Source organism: Myotis daubentonii, chromosome 7 (assembly GCF_963259705.1).
Source record: "Myotis daubentonii chromosome 7, mMyoDau2.1, whole genome shotgun sequence".
NCBI lineage: Eukaryota > Metazoa > Chordata > Mammalia > Chiroptera > Vespertilionidae > Myotis > Myotis daubentonii.
The window spans coordinates 48,994,541-49,015,964 of NC_081846.1; the positions used below are offsets into that span (position 1 = coordinate 48,994,541).

At 40.7% G+C, this 21,424-nt stretch overlaps 1 protein-coding gene across 2 annotated transcripts in view; it reads right to left on the reverse strand.

Annotated features, from left to right (window-relative positions):
- The window catches only part of CERS6 (ceramide synthase 6), a 269,444-nt gene that overhangs the window by 175,220 nt on the left and 72,800 nt on the right, over window positions 1–21,424 (reverse strand). For both annotated transcript variants that reach the window (XM_059704215.1, XM_059704216.1), the window contains exons 2-3: window positions 19,015–19,120; window positions 8,584–8,714 (exon numbers count right to left, since the gene is read on the reverse strand). In XM_059704215.1, the coding sequence (XP_059560198.1) occupies window positions 8,584–8,714; window positions 19,015–19,120 (237 nt within the window). The remainder of the gene's footprint in view (window positions 1–8,583; window positions 8,715–19,014; window positions 19,121–21,424) is intronic.

Sequence of the window (21,424 nt, forward strand, 5' to 3'; positions counted from 1 at the left end):
CCCTATGAGGCAGGCACTACCTGCCCATTTGACAAAGAAAGAAACTGAAACTGAGGGGGGCCAAACATCTGTCCCAAATACCCCAGAGGTTTTTCCTAGAGAGAAGACTGGAACTCGGACTGCCGGGCTCCAGAGCTCCCCCACCACACCACTACCCTGTCCCATTAGCCTCGCTGCAAAGCTTGTTGTGAAACCGTGAATGTCTTCCAGTGTTATGTGAGTATAACAAGGATTGCATAATTGCTTATATGTGATTTCATCTGCCAGAAGCTCTAGGTAACTGCAGAGAACTATACTGAGTTAACCTGAGCAGTGCAGGAATACACAAAACACACACACCCCTCTCAAACATCTCCAAGCCACCTCAATTCACACGCGCTACGAGCCACACCCATCTGGTGCCACAACTTGCTCTCCGATTTTGGATCATCTTCCTTTCTCCGCTTCATAGAAATTATGAGCTGTAACCCTTGCAACACTGTTATAGACAGAATTGTGCCTCCCAACATTCATACATGGAAAGCCCTGAAGTCCAATGTGACTGTATTTGAAAGTGGGGCCTTTATGGAAGCAACTGAGGTTGAGATTTTAAGTTTGGGGTCTTAGTCCAATATGATTGGTGTCCTTATGAGAAGGAGCATCAAGGGTGAGCATGCACAGAGGAAAAACCATGTGAGGACACGGGGAGAAGGTGGCCAATTAGAAAAGCCTCAAGAGAAACTAACCCTGTGACACATTGGTTTTGGACTTCCAGCCACTAGATTGTGAGAAACAAATTCCTGTTGTTTAAGCCGCCCCGTCTGTGGGATTTTGTTATGGCAGCCCTAGCAAACTAATACCCAACAGCAACGTACAAGCAAACATCAGGTTTTTTTTAAAGGTAAACTATTTTTTAACCATTTAACATGTGTAACACTATACTCCTGTTTTTACTAGGTTCCTAACTCTTTTTTTTAATGTCACTGACGAAGTTTTTGAGTGTTGTGTCCTGACTCATTTTTCTCATAAGCCATGTGTTGTTTTGTTTTGTTGTGCAATTTTGTGGAATGCATACATCATTTTAGAGCACATTTGACTGTACTGCCACTCGGAGAATACTGACTTATGGATCCAGAAGACAAAGCATAAATCATAATGTTTCTATAGTCTTCTTCAGACACTCTGATGAGGTAGGTTCTATAAAAAAAAGTCTCGAGAAGGGCAGGCACCAAACTTAGATACAGAGCATGTATGTGTATTTGTGTGGGCACATATGTAGGCTACAGTCCTGTATAAGTAGAAAAAGTTAAAGTATTAATTTCTGCTTGGTAGGCTTTGGAGGATTTTTCTCTAAATTTTACAAACGTTTTATATATCTCCTATAATCAAAGTTGATTATGATGATTTTCATAATTTTGTTTTAAATAGGAAAAAAAATAACTTTTAAAATAGATTAAACAACAAAGAGAAATGATGTATAAATTCAAAATATGGCAGATGAGAATCAAATAAGAATATTAGGCTTTAATAAATTCAGTTATTCCTCAATTTACTCTGTCGTTTTTTGTTTTTTTTCATCTTCACCTATGGATATGTTTACTGATTTTAGAGAGAGAAGAAGGAAGGGAGAGAGAGAAACATCGATGTGAGAGAGAAACTGCATCCCATACATGCCCCGACTGGGGATTGGACCTGCAACCTAGGTATGTGCCCTGATGAGAATTGAACCTACAACCTTTTGGTGTACAGGATGACATTCCAACCAACTGAGCCACTTGGACAGGTCAATACTCTGTCCTTTTCATCACTCTCCAACTCCATGTTGAACAAAATTATTGGAAAAATTATCTACAGAGCCTTAAGAAATTGAATATTTAAAGGGAACTGACCAACAATAGTGAGTATGCAGCCAGCTTGACCAAAGTACAGGCTCTTTGATATTTTTAGCAAAACTATGTTTTCCTTAATTAGCCAGTACACGTGGATTAGAGGCCTAGCCATATGCCATCAAGGAATGTGAGAGGCTTGATTTAATTGGAAAACCGAGTTAACTTGCTACAGATGGTAGGTCTGGAGTGGAAGAGGGAGAAAGGTTTTAGGAGCTTATTCAAGGCAAAAGAATAGACTGCCTATAGTCAGGTTCATCAATCTTCATAATGTTTGTAGTGAAAGCGACACTGCCTAAGAATACTAATAAGTTCAAAGAGGGCTTGATTGAGCTAAATGAAACTGCATTAAGGCACCATGTCTCAGGAATATTAGAGACGGGCACACTAATTACAGAACTGTCATAATGCTTCTATTACATGGCAACACTCTGAACAATGGATTATTGTGCCTGGTGCTATAAGAACACATTCTCTTTCTTGAAACTCTGAAAAAACTGTTAATAATACTGTAATCCTAAAGCACTTAGCAAACTATGGCTCGCCAGCCAAATCCAGAAGGCCATCTGTTTTTGTACAGCCCATGAGTTAAGAATAGTTGTAAAATGTTTAAATTGCTGAGAGAAAAAATTAAGAATAATGCTTCATGACACTTGAAAATGATGACTTCAAACTTCAGTATCCATAAATAAAGTTTTATTGAAAACCAGCCATGCACATTTGCATTGTCTAGGGCTGTTTTTGTGGTATAACAGCAGAGTTATACTTGTCACCAGGCTTGTGTGGCCTAAAATATTTACTTTCTGGCCATTTACAGGAAAAGTTTGCTGACTCCTGTTCCAACGTCAAAACTGACCTGAATACAACCCACCGATTTGAAACCACTGAAAATAGTCAAGAATAACCTTCAACACCAAGACATTCACTGTCTCAACCAAATTTGAACAATAATGAGGCCAGAGTAACTATATACTTTGCATGATGGAAATTGTTCACCAACCTAGGGATGATTTTGCATTAGTGAAAAAAAAAACCACTACCTTCACAGCAACAAAACAACTCAACCTTATACTATTCAAGACCTAAGTGGTTGTCCCCCAAATTTACAATTAATTTTTTTTCAGATTTATGATCAGCATTTGACACACTGCCAATTATGTATCTCAGTACTGATAAAATGAAGACATCACTTTTCTTATTCTCCTGTTCTGAAACCGCATCAATCTCCAGCATAACTTTGATGGTGAACTTTGTAAAAGATGCTCACGTCATGATCTAATGGAGAAAATCATCAAAACTGATTTTTTTTGGCAAATTTTGTCCATCAGTAGTGTGGAATATGGAAGATTCTAAAGCAGTTTACAAATATGCAGTTGATTTTTTTTTTTCAAACAGGTGAGTGAGTTATAAAAACCAGACAATTTCCTGAGATCAAAGACTGATCTGAAATAAAGGAATATGATACTCAACTTGTTGTTTCCTGTACAACCCCGATTTTCACCCCTCAATTATCAGGCTCCACTTCCGTATTGAAGTCACAGACAGCACTGCTGACCTGTCCAAATATAACAGCTAACAAATAAAAGCAGTGACCGAGTTGGTGGCATGAAGGCAACTGGTTAAGCCACTCATTTCTCATGCTGAGTTATCCTTAGTTCAATGGAATCACAAATTAAGAAGACCACAGTCCTTTGCAGAAATGAAGACACAATTTCAAAAGGTTCCCAGATTTTGGTCATTGTACTACCACTAACAGAAGCATACAGATACAGAAGCACTGGGGGATAATTTTAATCAGCATCAAGTCTAAAATGGAATTCCTAAACAAAAGACAATCTTGGATCCTCGTCTTACAGCAAGTCTCCATACGGATCAAACTTTAATCCAAAGAAATTACCACTAACCTGTGAAGCATGACTATTCCTTCTCCTACATTTCCAGGTTATCATGTGGGAGATTTATCTGTCCAGTCAAATAGACACTGCTGAAATGAAAGCCACACATAATATCTACTCCCAGATGTGTGCTATTAAACCTACTGCACAATATTAAAAAATAATATGCATAGGTAAGGAGAGATTGAAAGGAAAGCCTTTTACTCCAAAAATTGATCTCTGCCCCTTCCTGTGTCACCCTGCAGATATTTTCATTTCAGATATTTACTTTTATGTTATCCAGATATTGTTAGAGGAGGAAGGTGAAGCCTCAAAGCCTGATCCCCCAGTTAAATGGCTCCCATTCAGAGCCAGTTTCTCCTAAAATGTCTCACATGACATCTCATTTTTATAAATTCTTTACTCCCTCCTGAAAATCTCTATTTCAATTTCCAATAAAGATTGAAATGCTTCTGGAAGAAATATTCATCAAAACAAACACAGCTGTAAATGACTGACATCAGCATGAAGAAAAAAAAATACCACGTCAATGTTTCAACACATTACTTGCTGAAAAGCTTCTCCTACTCAGTCCTTCTGCATTAAATGGGTGTGCCCAAAATTGGGCATGCCAGCAGATGGTTATAAGCACTGTTTGGCATGCATCTTGGTGCATTCTACACTGCTGACAGATGAAATACAATTCCCCTGGAGGGATGCTATGGTTTCTAAAGCAGTACTTACATAACAGAAAAACTACAGCATCTTTCCATTGGGGCCCTAGATCTATAAGCTCCAAAGTTGTGTTGTCTTGCTTGTTTAGTAGATTTGAACAGTAGTCATCTCTTCTCAGAGATTAGTGCTTCTTAACCAGAGATGTGTGTCATCAGTATTCGGGATATTTCTTCCAAGATATGCATGTCCAGACCCCACCCGAGTCCCCACACTTAATCAGACATGCTGGTGTGGGGCCTGGGCATGTGTACGTATTTTGGAAAGCTTACCAGGTGATTATGAAGTGCATCCCTGGTTAAGATGGCTTTCCCAGATTATTTTTTAAAGTGGTGAGTAAATAACTGTGACATACATGTGTGCATGCACAGAACAATATAATTCTGTTTTATTTTTCATGGTGCTATCTAAATATACTTCTTTGCTACCCCATTCTTTCCCCCTGGTTTCTGCTTCTGAAATTGGCTTGGAGCAGTCCATAGTTCAGTAATCTCCCCAGATAAATTTTAGGTAAAGTCCGTATATATTAGACATTCTTCATTGGGTGTGTGTGTGGGGGGGGGGGGGGAGGCATTATGCCAACTTAGATCAGCAAATTCTTCCAAAACAATGTCATCTGAACATAGAGTTATTCGACAAATATTGATTCAGCAGCGTCTACATGTTGTGGTAAAGGCAGAGAAGAATGCAAGAAAAACAAGATGTGGTTCTTGTGCCCTCAAGGAGCACATATGATATAATTAGGGTGAGACTATATAGACAAGCTATGAAAAGATAAATAACCACAGAAGTAAACACGTGACTCGGTATTAAGTGACTAGCTCTTCCCAACAGTCACAACACATTTCCGAGAGGGCTTGGGGTTTGAAGAATGGATATGGGGTGAATGGGTGGGGCAGAGGAATGTAGAGGTTCCCAATCAGGAGCATGGAACAAACCAAGGCAGGAAGGAACAAAGTATGGACAGTGGAAACATAGTCCTCTGAAGAAAGGGGTCATCTGGGTAACTAATATCCAACAGATGAAGGCCAGATTGTATCAGGCTAAGGACCCTTATATTGATCCTAGAGTTGTAGGAAAATCATTAAGGGTTTAAAGCAGCAGACCATGGAGATAACAATATTTTAGGAAAATGTAAAATTTTTTTGTAGCAAACAAAATATCTATGAGTATCAGGATAAATAATGGGACTTAAGAGACCCATCAGGACTGGGGCCATTGCAGTGGCTTTACAAAGAACTAATGGATCTCAGGGGCCGGTTGGTTTATTTCCAGCCTGTAACAGAATAGGAGCATACAAGAATAGGAGAAAAAGAGAAGTCAGGAGTAGAAGCACATCAGAGTTGCCAGTTGGAGGTGACTCAGAAGAAACATTTGCACTGGACACATGACTTTGGAAGAAGTTGTGAGAGAAAAGAACTCCTTTTACACAGAGGATGGAAGGTAGGAAGAGGGAAATAAGAGATTGAAGACTGAATCTGGAGAAGTGGCCCATTAAAGACCATAAGGAAAATAAAGAATAAATGATACACACAAAAGTCCTCAGAAAGGCAGGAGAATCTATTGTCAACCTACAGGGTAAGGGAGAACAGATTCAAAACAAAGTTCAACAGTCTTCTGCAACAGGATCAAAGGCCACTGGTAATGACTCAGTTCTAGTCCCAGCAGCCCATGTGTGTGCTCTATCCACAATTGATCTTTATCCTTTAATCTTTAGCTACTGACTGTGCATACCAATTATTTAGCACACATATCTGGTTATTTTTTAATACCTGTCTTGACTCTCACATATTCAGATATTACATTTTACACGACACTATTATAAGTAAGCTACCCAAGGGAAGAGATCATAATTGATACGTTTATGCACTCCCAATCCCCACATTGTGCCTTCACATTGCCATGCCTCTAGCAGTCATTTAGAAATTTTTTAAATTCCAGAACATTTTAAAAAATATGTTTTTATTGATTTTAAAGAGGGAGAGAGAGATAGAAACATTGAGGAAAGACACATATCCATTGGCTGCCTCCTCCACACCCTGCATTAGGGATTGAGCCTGCAACTCCAGGCATGTGCCCTGACCAGGAATCGAACCAGGGACCTCTTGGTTCATAGGTCAATGCTCAACCACTGAGCCACACCAGTTGAGCTAATTCCAGAACATTTTTATCACCCCCAAAAGAAACCCCATCCTTGTCAGCTGTCGCTTTCCAACCCTCCATCCTTGCCACTGGCAACCACTGATCTGATTTCTGTCTTAGGGATTTGCCTGTTCTAGACATTTTCTATAAATGGAATCACACAATACGTGGCCTTTTGTGACTGGTTTCTTTCCTGTAGCATAATGTTTTCTTTTTTAATTTAAAACAGATACATTAAATTTTTTGATTTTTTTTTTTACAATATACAAAATAAATCTATTACTAGACTGTAGATACAAAATAATTAGCCATTTACATGCAATAAACATCAATATTTCAAGAAGAACAATTTTAAATATAACAATATTTTTAACTAATTGAAATATTTTTAACTAATTGTAACAGTACTCATCCTGGTGATTGTGGTGTGCAGGTAAGAATCAGCTGAATTCAGGGGGAAGACACAGACATTGGTATAACGTTGAGCTTTGCCTGTCAGAGTGGTCCACGGACCAGCATCATGGCCTGGGAACTTGCTAACAATGCAATCTGCTGCCATCCCAGAATGACTGAATCGGAATCTGCACTTTAACAGGTGACTGCTTCCTACACACACGGATGTAGGACTCAGCACAGTGCAGAAGGGCTAGCACGGAGTTACCAAGTAAGTCAGTGGGAGCTGGAGTAGATGGCACCTGAGCTTCAGTGTGTGGGCATGTACTGAGACCCCACTTCACCCCTACTCAGGCCTGCAGCTCCAGGATGGAGCCCTGGCCCTTTGGGTATTGGCAGGACCAGGACAGGAAGCAATCCCAGCTTCTGAGCAGGAGCCCAGATGCATAAATCCTTCCTCCACAATCTGCCACTAACTTCAATTACAGGAAGGGCTTTGCAGATTGTATCTACGAGGCTGTTTTTCCATGTTTTATAAATATTCTGACCTCCTGAAGACCCTGTTTATGCACCCCATGTTTATCCAGCCCTAGGATTTATGACACTATTCTGCCTCTCACTCTTTCTCCTAGAAGATTAGGTTTCCCTTTAAGCTTTAGATTGCAATTGCTAAAATACTTTTTGGGCATAATTGAAAGCCAGACCTGAAAATGTAACTTTAACCCCAACTAGAAAGAGCCTGCAATGGAGGGAGCTACACTGACAGCACTTCTGTTAAATGACCAGTTGTCAGGACAAAGCTCCCAAAGAAAGGAAAGGACGGTTAGACACAGGTACCACGTATCCCAGAGGAGGAAAACCAACTAGAACAATGAGGCAGAACCCTCCTTTTGTGGGGGATGTGTTCAATGCTTCAATATTCCTTTCTCTAACTTTCCTATAGATGCATGTATTGAGTGTCACTACTTCAAAATATCACTGTGCTAGCAGAGTTCTCACTGGGTCTTCTATCATTTTTAACAGCTTCCTTGAGATATAATTTACACACCATAAACTTCACATTTCAGAAATAGAAGAGACTTTGATTCCATGCCCCACCTTCAAGCAATGCTTCATTAAACTCATCCAAGAATATAATACAGCCATTTCTTAAATCTCCAGGAATATAGGTCATCATTGTGACCCTCTGATAATATATCCTAGTATCTCAGCTTTATCATTAAACTTTTTTATCAGTGGAAAGAACATCATGACAAAGTCTACTCTATGAAAATTCAAACTATACATGTAATGACTTTTAGTGCTATATTTCAAGTGGCTGACTGAAAATTCCATTGTAGGTTCTGTAATATGCCTACTTTCTAGGAACTCCATGCAGAAGCCAACCTCACTTATTGCATCCAAAGTGGAAACCACAAACTTGTACCAACTATTCCCCCAGTTTTCATGGACTATTTTCCCCACCAGATGGCTTTTTAGGGGCCGCTGGAGCCTGGACCAAGCCTTTATTTTTCACCTCAGGGATGGAATGAGTTACTATGCAGGTGTTTCTTTCAAAAAGAAAAACAGCAACTTACATGCTCTCACAGAACCTCGTCAGTGTGCTTGGCTTCTCCTGGTTGCGTCTTTGTCTAAACCAGCGCTGAATGCTGCGAACATCCCAGTCCAGTTGCTTGGAGAGGCCTTCCAATCTCTTTTCATCAGGATGCTGTGAAACAAGGTACCAGTAAAATCATTTCCATCTTCACCAAAAAGAGATAGGCCCTTGTCTACAGTTGAGATTTAAAAAACAAACAAGCAAAAAAAACCAAAAAAACCTATATATATATGTATGTATGTGTGTATGTATGTGTGTATGTATATATATAATCTCCATACATACACACTATCTGCCACTGAGATTTCCATTATTTACCCCTGAGGATGTAGGCCTGCCATTAGCAGTGTGAACATAAATAACCACTTAGGACAAGAGAGCTGTTATTCACTGTGAAACAGCACTGAGCAATAGGAATCTTGCTCTAATGCTTGCACTTCTTATCAGCAATGAAGAAGCAATGGGACAGCCACCTGGCTGAGTCAGCTCCCTCAGCCTTCAAGGAAAGGAGTTTCAAAACAAAGTTTATCAACAAAGTCTTCTGAAGCAGAGAGGTAAAGGCCACCTTAGGTGAATTTGCAAAGAGGCATCATTTCAATATTTCCTTTTCTTGGGGGGTGGGGGGGGAGCTGGACCCAATTATCATATATCAGGATAACAAAAAGCTTGGAATAATCCCCAAGTAGCTGGTTTTAGCCTAAGGGACCAAGTCCACTACAAAATACGTTTTTTCTTTCTTCTCTCTCCCCTCTCCTCTGTTCTTCACACATTCCTCTTCTATTCATTTTCCTGGTCATTCCTTTTTAGCAGTCCCCATCAAAACTTTTACAAGGACTATGTACAACCTGCAGACACAAACGTGGTGAGGCGGAAAGAGACGCTATTTATGCTTGCCACAGGATGATAATTGTCTCACACATTTCTGGAACATTAGAAGATGACAGACATAGGTTCAATTCCTCCCTCCAAGGACCTACCCCTCTGAGCCTCAGTTTACTCACCCATTTAATAAGAGGGTTATTTATTCACCTAAATGGGATGGTGGTGAGGACCAAATGTAAAAAAATGTATGTAAACTCAGCACATGTGAGTTCTCCCCTTTCCTTCCTCTCTCTTCGGCATCTTAGAGAGCACCCAGCCAAAAATTATGGGAGAGTGACCTGCCACACAACATGACTAAACTAATTTAGTCTTATTCCTTATTTATTCTACTTTGCTTTCAGAGTAAGGAGGCATTAATGATCAGAAGAAATAACCAAAAATGGGGAAGGCAGGCTGACCAGCTTTCTGCTCTCTAGTTATGAGGGTTGAATTTTCACATGACACCCTTTAAAGCATCTCAATCAATTCTAGGTGTCAGACACACAGGAAACACAGCCAGTGGCCTCAGTGTTATGATTGAAGTTATAAAATGTGCTGAGCTTGTGTCTGTAAAAGTTATTTGCGAACTTTCAGGAAGGCATGTACGCTGAGCTATTTTTATTAGTAGTCCTGACACCATCTCCACTCTCCCTTATGTCTTGCTTAATTTAAAAGGATGGGAGAGAAAAAATTTACAGCCTACAATATATCTTGGGCCGACCATTTTCCTAGAAGAATTCATTTTTCATTTCAACTTACATTCTAAGTTTACTGACTAGGTAAAACACTCATATGGTTCACAAATTAAAATTATTCAAAGTTTCACCTTCTTACTTTGTTCCTCCTCTCTCAGTTCCTCCTCCCCTTCTTACCAGGTAACCAGTCATTAAATCAGGTTCTTTCCTATGTTATTTTATGCAAATATAAGCAAATTTGAATATACATTCTTATAACTGCCTTCCCATACCCCCATCCTCATCCCGCCAGTCACATAGATGGCTGCATACTACACACATCATTCTGGACTTTGGGTTTTTCACTTTACAATGTGTCTTGGAATATGTTCATTATCCTATATAATAAAAGCCTAGGTGGTGTCACGACATCGCCACAAGATGGCCGCGTGCACAGCAGAGGTGGGGCCCAGCGGCTGCTCCATGCAGTGAGGCCTGGGAGTCCTGTGGCTCTGCGCAGTGTGGAGGAGGCCGGTCCGGGCATCTCCGCCAACTTGCATGGAGGAGGCAGGTCCTGGCGGAGGAGGCGGGTCACAGCAGGGGAGGGCAGTTGTGGGCAATCAGGCTGGCAGGGGAGGGCAGTTGGGGGTGATCAGGCCAGCAGGGGAGCAGTTATGGAGTGATCAGGCTGGCAGGCAGAAGCGGTTAGGGGCAATCAGGCAGGCAGGCAGGCGAGCAGTTAGGAGCCAGAGGTCCCGGATTGTGAGAGGGATGTCCCAGGTTGGAGAGGGTGCAGGCTGGGTTGAGGGACACATACCCCCGCCCCCGTGCACAAATTTCGTGCACCAGGCCTCTAGTAAAAATATAAAGGCCACCCTCCTTCCTTTGTAGAACTAAGAATATGCCATAATTTACTTACACCCTCCCCTATGAATGGCCACTTAGCTAGCTTCCAAACTTCCGCTACTATAAACAATGCTGCAATAAATAACCTTGTCCTGCGTCACTTTCTACAGGCCATTTCATATATAAGTATAAATTCCGGGAAGTGAATGTTGGCTATCAAAGGGTCTATGCATTTGCAATGTGTTTAGATATTGAAAAACCCCCTTCATTAATAATTTCACCAATACTCTCACGCAAGCAGGCATGCTCATTTCCCAAAGCCTCATCAATACAGTATATTATCAGACTCAATTATTTTCCAGTCTGATGTATAAAAAGTAGCAACTCAGTATATTTTAAAATTTGATTTCCTCTTTTTCTGAGAGAAGCATCTTTTCATGTGTTTTAAAAACCATCTGTATTTCATTTTTATGAACAGTCTTTTCATATTTATTGTCCATTTTTTCTTCATTTGTAGGTATTTTTTTTCTTGATTTGTAGAATTTCTTCAATTATTCTTTAATTTCTTCCATTAAACCTTTGTGTGCACCGCTGGCTGCATACTTTGTTCCAATGTGTCACTTGTGCATTGTTGTTAGCTTATGGTGTGGTTTTTGCTTGTATTTTTTACTTGCAGAAGTTTGTTTGTTTGTTGAATGTTCTGAATTTATCAGTTGTTTCTGTTATAGTCTCTGAATTTGGGTCATAATTAGAAAAGACTTTTCTATTCTAAATGTCCAAGGAATTCTCCCACATTGTTTTGATTCTAATACATATATAGATTTGATTTTTACATTCAATCTTTAGCATATTTGGAATATGCATATCCTAGAATACAGTAGGAGGGGTGAATCTAACTCTCCAAATGGCCACCCAGATAGGCCAATACCATTGTTCACATTTTTCCCAGGAGAAATTGAATCTATTCTTCCATTTTTCTATTATGTTTATACAAGGATATGAAGTTAGGTTACTCAGAAATCTTTTTTTATTTTTTCTATATGAACTTTAGAATTGGCTTGTCCAGTTTCAAAATATAAACAAATGGTCAAACAAGAAAACTGGTTGGTATTTTTAATGAGATTATACCAAGTTCTTAAATTAACATAGAGTGAATTGACATCTTTACACAATTTATCTTTTGTGTCCTTCAACAGTGTTTGAAATTTCCTCATGTACCTTGTAAATCCTTCTTACATTTATTCCTAGGGATGTTATCTTTTTGGGTTTTTATTATAAATAAGGAATTTTCTCAGATCTTCTTACTGCTTAATGTCTGCATGTATGTATGATTACTAATTTTGTGCTAACATTTCATATTGTTTGTGGCTAATTTTCCTGGTATATGGTCATATAATAGCATATTACTAGAATGATACCTCTATGAACAAAGGACATTTTTAGTATCATTTTTTCACTAGTACCTAGAGTAGGGCCTCAATACTTCTTGAATGAATGAATAAACCTTTTCATAGCAATAGTTTTATTGGCTCCTTTCTAATTTTTATGCCTTGATGTTCTTTCTTCTTATCTATTTGCTAATTAAATATAAAACTTAGCACAATGTAAAACAGTGGTTATTAACACCCCTATCTGTTCCAGACTTTAGTGGGAATACCCTTATGTTTCTCATTAAGCAAGAGGCCAGATCTGGGCCTGTGGGCCTGATATGCAGGTGTATTAAAGGAAACCACCTCGCCCTAGTTAGATAATTTTATTTTAATAAAAATGATGTTAGGTTTCAGGATCCATGGAGATGATCATGCATTTTTTTTTCCTTAAGTCAATTAATATGATATATTATTTAAATAGATTTTTAATACTGAATTCAGGGAAGGAAGGCCTTGCACTCTCTAACAGTGGTTCTCAACTTGTGGGTCGCAACCCCTGAAAATACATCCTGCATATCAGATATTTACATTACAATTCATAACAGTAGCAAAATTACAGTTATGAAGTAGCAACGAAAATAATTTTATGGTTGGGGGTCACCACAACATGAGGAACTGAATTAAAGGGTCGCAGCATTAGGAAGGTTGAGAACCACTGCATAAACCCTACTGGACAATGATGAATTAATTCTTTTAATGTGAAGTTAAGTTTATCTGCTAATTTTTATTTTGAATTTTTCATCAATATTAATAAGTACAATGGTCTCTAGTCTTATTTTTTCATAAAATCTTTGTGAGACTTCGATATTAATGTTTCATTGCTACATAAAAAGAATTTGGATGATTTTCTTAATTTTCTATGCTTTGGGATAGTTTAAAATAGCAATGGAATTTTCTGCTCTTTGAGAGAGTGTTATAATTTTCTGAGAGTATCTGAGCCTGGTTCGGACCTAAACCGGCAGTCGGGCATCCCCCGAGGGGTCCCAGATTGAAGAGGGTGCAGGCTGGGTTGAGGGACACATACCCCCGCCCCCATGCACAAATTTCATCCACCAGGCCTCTAGTTGTTAAATATGTTTGTACTTCTGTTACTTGATTTGGCCGCTTAAACTAATATGCTTTGACTCCCAGCTACTAGAGATAAGGCATTTAATGAATTTACTGTGCCTCCCATCCATCTCTCCCTCTCCTCTCTCTATTATCATTTCTACATTGTGAGAGAAAATAATGTTTATGCCCTGTCTTGCCTGTTCGGTCATCCAAATCCTCACATTTCTTTCTTAGTTCTAAAGTTTAAATGTATTGAAAACTCACTAACATTTCTAGTTACCTATTGGTCAGCTGAAATTAATGATTATGATAGCTTTTTCAAAAAGGACTTTTGGGAACAGTTCCCCAAATTTTTGCATTTTTAAAATCTGTCTTGACCCTTTACACAGTAAAAACAATTTGCATTATTTATAAAATTCTTAGTTCACATTTTCCTTGAAAATACTGAAAATGCTGTTCTGCGGAATGTTGCTATAGAGAGGATTAAAGTAATGCTGATATTTTCCCCTAAATAAGTGATGTGATTTTTTGTTTGGCTGATCAAAGAATTATTCTTTTTTTTTTTTTGGCTTGTATGAATAGTATTGGCTTTATTTTTTAAATTTATCTTTATTTGTTGAAAGTATTACAGATGTCCCTTCCCCCCCCCCACCACTGACCCTCTCCACCCTGCACCACCACCCCCCGCCCCAAATTATTATTTTATTTTTCAAGTCTAACAATTTTTTAATATATAAGTCTTAGTGCTAACCTTTCTGGGTCAATTTTTGTGACATTTTCATTAACATATTAAAATAAATCTCCATTTATTTTTAGATAATTTTCTTGAATTACATCTTCCAATATTTATTCTACTTTGCTTTTTCCTTAAGGAATTTCAATTATGCAGATGCTATATCTGCTTGGTCTATGTATCTAATTATTTTTAGCTCTTTTTTGTTTTACTTAATTCAAATTTATTATTTCTATCTCCCATGTTTCTTGTTGAGTTTTCTGTAGTGTCTAGCATTTCCTGTTTTCTTTCCAATTTTGTCTTCATTTCTGGGATAGTCTTAGTACTTTTTTCCTGAACCTACCAGCTCACACTGCATCTCTTTTGTTGACCAACCATTTTTTTTTCTTTTGATGTTGTATTTTTTTTGTGTGTCTCCCTCCAAAGTTATTGCTTTTTTAATTATTATTATTTATGGTGAAATATTTGATCACAATGTTCATTTGCCCTGTGGCCTAATTTTTCTAATAACAATATTTATTAGTAAGTGTTACTATACATTCTTTTTCTTGTCTATGATGCTGTGAGTGTTCCTTCATTATTACTCATCATTGAGGGAGTTGGATTTTCACGACTAGCTCCTGACAGTATGGGAGCAAGGAGGGTGCTTTTGCAGTTTAGCTGCCATCAAGGTAGACAGGCTCCTGAAAAAGTGCCTTCCATGTGGTCTTCTGTGTGCTTCCTCTACCTCTCTGAATTAAACTGAGTCCAGGAGGACATCTGCCAGTCTCGCTCACCAGTTCCTGTACCTTGTGTTGCAAACACTGTGGATAGAGCTTTTGTCTTACCTTCAAGAGCTGTCTTTCTTGCTGGCTTTCCTAAAATCACGCCCCACTGGGCCCTCCATCTACACTTCATGCTTTTCACTTCCTGCTACTTGGCTTCTGCTCAGCCCCAACTGTTGTTTGTTAGCTTTTATATATATGTATCTCCTAGTTTGCCAAAAATAAAGTATGTGAGATTTTCTTTCTTTTTTTGTATCTGTATATTTTTAGAGTTGTGTTTTTTATTGTATTTCATAGTGTTTTTTTTCCCCTTTTTAAATATCTTCACAGGAAGAAATAAAAATTGCTGACTTATAGAAACATTTTTATACCAGAAATACCTAGGTTAATTTTAATAATCACAATCAGTACTGAGAGGGAAGAGCAAAGTAAAAAGGAAAGAATGTAGATAAGTATAATAGGCAAATGAGAGAGAACAAATTATAGGAAGTTTGCCTATCTATATATATAAAACCCTAATATGCAAATAGACTAAACAGCGGAACAACCGAACCAAACAACTGGTTGCTATGACGTGCACTGACCACCAAGGGGTGCTCACGGAACATGGCAGGCGTTGGCAGTAGGCGGCAGAGCGCAGAACATGGAGGGCATTGGCCACAGCAGGCAGGTGGAACACGTGAGTGGGGCGCCAGACCAAGGTGGGGTGCCGGTCGCTGTCATTGGGGTGAGCCTCTGATGGTTACTGAAAATTCTTTGCTCCCTTGTGCCGCAGTCTTGCCTGGCACTTGCACCTGCTGCTGGCGCTGGCCCCACTTGCACCCACTGCTGGCACCCAGCGCCAACCCTGACTGCTTGGTGCCGTCAGCGGGTGTGAGCGGCAGCTGCCAGCCATGAATGCTCCTGAGGGGTGATTGGGGCAGCAGCCACCACTTGTATCCACTGAGAGCACAGAACGACTGGGGCCAGCACCAGCAGCAGGTACAAGCAGGGCTAGTGCCATCAGCACGTGGGAGCCGTGGCAGTGGGAGCGGGGCTACCGGCAGACAGGGGACCGGGGCCATGGCAGGAAGGGCTGGGTGGGGGCTCAGAGGATGGGCCGAGACCCGCCCCTGTGCCCACCGCAGCCTTGTGGCCCACAGTTCCTTTCAAGGTGCACGAATTCATACACTGGGACCCTAGTATATTTTAAAACAGCATAACATACCCAAAGTGGGTTGTAATATAATTTCTCTGGATCATTAAACCTGGTTTCATATTTGACATATATGTTCTTCCCTCAATGGTTCAAGAATTGATTTGATTAGAAAAGTGAGGTTGCTGGAATACAGAAGGAGAATCCTCAAAAAATATATTTATATATACACACACTTTGAATAATTATATATTCCAACTAGAGGCCCGGTGCATGAAAATTTGTGCACTCAGGGGGGGGTCCCTCAGCCTGGCCTGCACCCTCTCGCAGTCTGGGACCCCTAGGGGGATGTCCACCTGTCAGCTTAGGCCCGCTCCCCGGGGTATCGAGCCTATGGTGGCAGTCAGACATCCCTCTGGCAGCCCGGCAGCCCTCGGGGGATGTCTGACTGACGGCTTAGCGCTGCTGCAGAGGCAGGAGAGGCTCCTGCCACCACCGCTGCACTCACAGCCATCAGCCCGGCTTGTGGCTGAGTGGAGCTCCCCCTGTGGGAGCGCACTGACCACCAGGGGGAAGCTCCTGAGTGGAGTGTCTGTCCCCTAGTGGTCAGTGCATGTCATAGCAACCAGTCGTTCCCAGTAGTTCTGCCATTAGGGTCAATTTGCATATTACCCTTTTATTATATAGGATGGGTTTAATCTGAAAAGAAAGAAACATCAATTGAGCTATAAGCTGTTAAAGTCTGTATACATTTTTGGGGACACCTTGTATATAGTATACTAGAGGCCTGGTGCATGAAATTCATGCACTCAGGCGGAGGGGTCCCTCAGCCTGGATTGTGAGAGGGTGCAGGTCAGGCCAAGGGAGCCCATTGGTGCATGATTGGGGCCAAGGAGGGACACAGGAGGTTGGCCAGCCGGGGAGGAACCGCGGGAGGGCTCCAGGGCGTGTCCAGCCCATCTTGCTCTGTCCCAATCAGCTGGACCCCAGCAGCAAGCTAACCTACCAGTCAGAGCGTCTGCCCTCTGGTGGTCAGTGCACATCACAGCGAACGGTTGAGCAGCCTTAACATATCATTAGCATATTATGCTTTGATTGGTTGAATGACCAACCGGACAACCAGACACTTAGCATATTAGGCTTTTATTATATAGGATATCTTTGACCTGGAACCATGTTGTCAAGGGCAGAATGTTGGATGATCACTCAAACACATATACATATTCCAACTCTCCAAGTCCCACTGCTTCTATTCTGCTCAACCTATTCCTTCCTCACATCACAAATAACACTGGAGAACTACAAAGAATTCAAGGAAAAACAGTTACAACTTTTGCTGCATTTATATTTAAAACATGAGGCTTCTGCTTTAATCGTGGAAAAACTTCCAAAAGAATCACCTTAGAAACTAAGAGAATATGATCATTAAAAGTAGCTACAAACAAATATTCTTCAGAGCAGTGAACCTGGCGGCAAACTCCTTTTGTTACCTTTACAGAGGAAATTTCCCCAGTAACCATAAACAACATAAGGCTAGGGAATAAAATGTCCACGGCAGGATTTCTGAAGGGGGGCATGCATTTAGGAAGAAAAGTCACTTTATTATACATTTAGAGCAGTTCACAAGGAAAATAAAAATATCTCGTAATCACATTAAGAAGTGAACTTGATACCTTCCTGCATAACTGCATTTTTAGGAGCAAAAAGGTATTTCACTGCAGTAAACTGATATGGTAAGTGAAAATGCAAGTGTTTTCTTAATATTTTCTTCCTTTCAGGGTAAAACCTGGCAAGCTAAGACTACCAAACAACTTTTCCTAAAATTCCATTCATTCTTCTCTTTTTCCTAGCAGAGATGCAAAAACAACACCTGGTGCATCTTCTACTTTTCCAGGGAAAATACCATTTTTAAAAGGACAGAGGGAAAAACCCTAGAGAATCTTGGCAGGAACAAAGACCATAAAATAAATAAAAATGTTTGAGTATTTGAATTAACAGTATTAAGACAAGAAACAAATGATACAAATAGTCACCCACACAGATACCAAAAAAGGAATAAAATCTGCTTAACACTGTCAAATCACATCTTAAAAGCCTGAGTAAGTCTCCCAGGAAAATGAATGAGGGAACCATGTATTACACAAACACACAAATTAACCATTTTATGCAAACACACAATACTTCTCACCGAAGGATATACTTCTGATTTTTCTATTTTTTGTCCATGTAAGAGTAAGATAAGAGAGATATGTAAGAGTAAGAACAAAATATTTTGATGCTGTGATTTGCTTAATTTCTCATGGCTTTAGATGGAGGGTTTTGGACTTCTTTCTCCTCCTTCTTTGCTCTTAGGGAGATAGCAGCTGGGGGAGGGGAGGGCAATCTTTCCCATCTCTTCTCCTTCTTGCTCTCCTCTTCCCGCTCCTACTTTGGACTTGAACTCTCAACAGAATGACTGTCTCTTCTGTTTCTCCACAGTGAATCTATAACTTATAACCCATGTTCTCCCTTCATCCATGTCACAACTCTTCTGGCCTCCACTTATTGCTTGCCTACGTACCACGACTGCTAGAACATATGAACGATGCTATAAGCAATCGTGACACATGCTGTTTCATGTCACGTGAGATTGAAAGAGACACAGAGTTAGCCTAACCACTATCTAATCGACACTTCTTCCCAGACAAGCTTCTGAAGTCGACTTGAGAGTAAACAAACAGGTCTCAAACATGCCCACATTTATTTGGCGTCTACCCATTTCGGCCTAGTCACAGTGCCTGTGTGCCTTCTAAGAGCACCCCTTCCAGCATGAGGGCAGGCAACAGTCCGTTCTCAAACCCAGGAGAGAAGGGATTGGCTGACTTCAGCCTGAGAATTGCAGTCACAACAATTCACAACCCAGGAAGGGAGAGCCATACCTTTGTGATTGCAGTGAAGACCTTCTCCAGAATGGCATTGGGCTGGGCAACTTGGGGTCCACTGGCCTGAATGTTGAGGGCTATCGCACACGGTTTGGCTACAAACCTAAAAAAAAAAAAAAAAAAAAGTCATAAGCCATTCTTTCTATAGCTGGCCTTAATGTCACGAGTTACACATTACTCCATTTGTCCCAAATAGCATTTTGGATATTGCCAACACTAATGTTGGTAACTACAAAACAGATTTAACTGTTTTTCTCTTCTTTTGTTCCCCCAGCAGTAACAGTAAAAAAAAGAGAGAGAAAAAAGAAATCCTTTAATTATTTTTTGCACTTTATTACATTTTAAAATTTACTTTTACTGTTGAAAGTATTACAAATGTTCCCTTTCCCCCACCAATGATCCCCTTCGCCCCGCTCCCACTGCCTCCCTAGGCCTTTGCCACACTATTGTCTGTGTCCATGGGTTACACATATAAGTTCTTTGGTTAATATCTTCCCTACCCCCACCTTTCCCTCTGAGATTTGCCAGTCTGTTCCATGCTTCCATGCCTCTGGATCTATTTTTTAGTCAGTTCATTTTGTTCATTAGATTCCACATATAAGTGAGATCACAAGAAACTTGTCTTTCTCTGACTGGTTTATTTTGTTTAGCATAATACTCTCCAGGTCCCTCTATGCTGTCTCAAAGGGTAAGAGATCCTTCTTTTTTATAGCCGCATAGTATTCCATTGTGTAAATGTACCATAAAACATTTAAACCTCTTGATCCTTAAGTTCTAATGTGACTAAACAGATAGAAAGACAATCAAATGGCAAACATAAGTGTATAAGTAAAATATATAAACAAAACAAACCATGATTTTGGAAGGACATAATTTATAGCATTCTTACTAACACCTGACTAGCAATAGTCATATTTTCACTATGAGAAAGTGCTTGTCGAGCATCTGATTACCATGTAGAGAGTGTGCTTTTGATTGTCCCAGTCATAAAATTGTCCGGTTTTGTTTCTATAATCAAAGTGTTCTCTATTCAGCCTCAACTCCTTATGGCTTCTTAAAATTTTCGCGTTTTGGTTATTTGCTTCTTTCTCACAAGGAGTGATGCAGATGTCAAACAGCATGATATTCCAGACAAGTTGAAAAGTCTGAATGATTGCAAGCCTCAGCTGCACTGTTTTTATCCTAAGCAAATGCCTACGTCAGGAATGGGAAGAAGTGCTTCAGTTCTGGCCATGCTTGATGTGTGAGTGAAGTATTGAAGGAGTGCAGACAGAGGGCACAGGGCCCCAAAGATATGGTGACTGGTGTCTAAAACATTTTTAAAAAGAAAAAAGCACGTACAACATTAAGAGTTGTTTGGTACTGAATATGCAAGAAATAAGGCTCTGTTAATGCTCCTGTTCAGTGTGGCATTTAACATGTTCTACTAATCTTACCTAATAATGGACAAACATGTAAACTGACCGTACCTTCACCACGCTAACCAGCCAATCAGGAGAGTATGCAAATTAACCCAACAAATATGGCGGTTAATTTGCATACGTAGGCTCCAAGTGGCGGAGTGAAGCTGGGCGGCCCCCGGGCCGGAGCAGTGAAGCCGGACAGTTCCGGGGCCGGAGCAGTGAAGCCAGATGGTCCCAGGGCCGGAGCAGCGAAGCCGGACGGCCCCGATGCCGGCAGAGCAAAGCCTAACAGCTCCGGGGCTGGCTCCGGCTGGAGCCTGGCCAGAGCGAAGGCCTGGGTCCCGGGTGCCAGAGGCAAACCAGTGCCAGCAGCCAAGGGAAGGGAAGGCTTATTGCATGAATCTCTTCGTGCAACAGGCCTCTAGTCTCCATATATGTAATAGAGAAATATGCTAATTAACGAGGACACCATAACAGGTTGACTGGACAGAAGGAGGTTGCACATGCAGTGTCGGGGGCGGGGCACCAGGGGCCTCTGCTTGCCTGCGCTGGGGGAGGGCCTGATCAGCAGCGGCCGCAGCTGCTTCAAGGGCCGGAGAGGGAGGCAGGGCCAGATTGGCAGCGGCCACGTGCTGCTGCGGGGCCTGGAGAGTGAGGCAGGGCTGGACCGGAGGGTGGGCGGAGCTGCGTGATTTCGAATCACGCTCTGGGCTCCTAGTATAAAATATATCCTATATAATAAAAGCCTAATATGCTAAGTGTCCAGTTGTCCAGTCTTCCATTCAACCAATCAAAGTATAATATGCTAATAATATGCTAAGGCCCCTCAACCGCTTGCTATGACGTGCACTGACACGAGGGGGCAGTTGACCAGTTGCTATGACATGCACTGATCACCAAGGGGCAGACAGTTGACTGGTTGACCAGTCGCTATGATGTGCACTGACCACCAGGGAGCAGACACTCCAACCAGTAGGTTAGCTTGTTGTTGGGGTCCGGCCAAT